The following is a 2,500-nucleotide window of genomic DNA, read 5'->3' as shown; positions in this document are numbered from 1 at the left end:
GGTAAAGTGTGTATATTTCAAATTGAAATACACAGTCTACCGTGTATGTATGTTCTATAAAATAATGCGTAATTTATGGAATATTCAATTTACATACATAAAATTAAAGGGGAAACGTGTATGTATTTTAAAATACACAGTTTTCCGTGTATGTATGTTATAGAAAATAACCCACAATTTATGTAATATTGAATTTACATACATAGATATTGAAGGGGAAAAGTGTATATATTTTGAATTAAAATACACAATTTTCCTTGTATGTATGATAAATTAAATAACACGCAATTCATGAAATATTGAATTTGCATACATAAAACTAAATGGGAAAATTGTGTATATTTTAAAATACACAGTTTACCGTGTATGTATGATAAATTAAATAACGCGCAATTTCTGAAATATTGAATTTCCTTACATAATTATCATAAATATAAAAATCATACTTACAATTCATATCGATCATCACCGGCGCACTTTTAGCCGACGTCAAATTTGTGTTCGTAGCCTCGCAAGTGACCAGCTTCTTCAGATCGGCTCGCGTGAATGGGCCCAGCGTGAGTGTATTCTGCACGGAAAAATTCGGGTGTTTCTTGGACCCCTTCAAAATCCTATTTTTAGGAGGATGCAGGTCAATGTTCCTGGAGACTCGCATAGGTCTCCTGGTGGGCGGTCCCTGGAGAAATGTATTGGAGATCACTAAAGGTTTGGAATGGGCGGGCGCTTCATCCACGATATTGGGCGAGTCCTCCGGTTCTTCGTCCATTTGGTCGTCTATTAGGCGGCCGTTTTGGTACCACAGTACGTGGGGACGAGGCCAGCCTGGTCGGTGGAAGGACGAGAGAAAGGTTGGAAGGTTGTAATGGAGAATTGCTGTTTTTTTCTTTTAAATAGGGATGTCACCTCTACATTTTTTAAGACACTAGATCCCTCAAACAAAATACATGTAAATAATATTGGAAAATTTTCCAGAAAAGAAAATTAATTAGGTTAACATAAAATGAAAGAGGTGTGAAAAGCTGGAATATTGTCGATTTCGTAATGGAAAATTGCTGCTTTTTTTTTCTTTCTTTTTTTAAATAGGGATGTCACCTCTACATTTTTTAAGAGACACTAAACCTCTCAGACAAAATACATGTAAATAATATTCGAAAATTGTCCAGAGAAGAAAATTAATTAGGTCGAGATAAAGTTAAATGGAGGTGAAAAGTTTAAGTTTTGTCAATTTCGTAATGGAAAATTGCTGCTTGTTTTTTAATAAGGGATGCCAACTCTACAGGTACTCCTTCTAAGAGACATTAAATCTCTCAGACAAAATACATATAAATAATATTCGAAAATTATCCAAAGAAAATTAATTAGGTCGTGATAAAATTAAAAGGAGGTAAAAAGTTGTTTTTTTTTCGATTTCGTGATGGAAAATTGCTGCTTTTCTTTAAATAGGGATATCAGCTCTACATTTTCTCTAAGAGACACTAAGTCTCTCAAACAAAATACATATAAATAATATTCGAAAATTGTCCAGAATAGAAAAATGAATAGATCGATATAAACTTAAAAGGTAGGTGAAAAGTTGGAATTTTGTCGATTTCGTAATGGAAAATTGGTGCTTTTTTTTTTTTAGGGATGATATCTCTATATTTTCTAAGCGACATTAAAATCTTTCAAAAAAAATATATGTAAATAATATTCGAAAATTGTCCAGAAAATCAAATTAATTAGGTCGAGGTAAAATTCAAGGGAGAAGAAAAGTTGAAATTTTGTCGATTTCGTAATGGAAAATTGCTTTTTTTTTTTTTTTTTTTTTTTTTTTTTTTTTTTTTAATAAGGATGCAGAGCTCTGCATTTATAAGAGACACAAAATCTCTTAAACAAAATACATGCAAATAATATTAGAAAATTGTCTAGAAAAGAAAGTTAATCAGGTCGAGATAAATTCAATGGAGATGAAAAGTTGAAATTTTGTCGATTTCGTAATGGAAAAGTGCTGCTTTTTCAAATAAGGACGTCATCTTTACACATTTCCTCCCCTGCCATGCTTGACTCCCGTAGTTACGAAACCAAATTTCACGAAGATCCACCACTCAATCAATGACAGTTCCCGAGCACTTTGACCAAGGTATTTCCTATGCATTGAAATCAATATCAAATCTCGTTGGCCCAGCGCTGAGCTGCACAGAAATCTGATTTTAGAGGTAGTGGATGACATCACTCAAGGTTTTTTCTTTCTTTTTTTTTTTTTTTTGAGGCTATTTGATTAAATTCGTTATATTGATTATATTATATTGAACTATATCATACACGTTTTCTAATATTAAATATATTATAATGTGTAATAATATCTGAAATCTGATTTTAGAGTTAGTGGATGACATCACTCAAGTTTTTTTTTTTTTTTTTTTGAGGCAATTTGATTAAATTCATTATATTGATTATATTATATTGAACTATATCATACATGTTTTCTAATATTAGATATATTATAATGAGTAATAATATC

At 31.3% G+C, this 2,500-nt stretch overlaps 1 protein-coding gene across 1 annotated transcript in view; it reads left to right on the top strand.

The window, feature by feature from the left end:
* Window positions 1-2,500, top strand: part of LOC137618533 (uncharacterized) — a 72,730-nt gene that overhangs the window by 43,227 nt on the left and 27,003 nt on the right. Inside the window, exon 11 of the mRNA XM_068348692.1 lies at window positions 484-825. Coding sequence (XP_068204793.1) covers window positions 484-825 — 342 coding nt within the window. The remainder of the gene's footprint in view (window positions 1-483; window positions 826-2,500) is intronic.

The sequence above is a fragment of the Palaemon carinicauda genome, chromosome 24 (genome assembly GCF_036898095.1).
Source record: "Palaemon carinicauda isolate YSFRI2023 chromosome 24, ASM3689809v2, whole genome shotgun sequence".
Lineage (NCBI taxonomy): Eukaryota > Metazoa > Arthropoda > Malacostraca > Decapoda > Palaemonidae > Palaemon > Palaemon carinicauda.
This window is presented reverse-complemented; position numbering and strand designations above follow the sequence as displayed.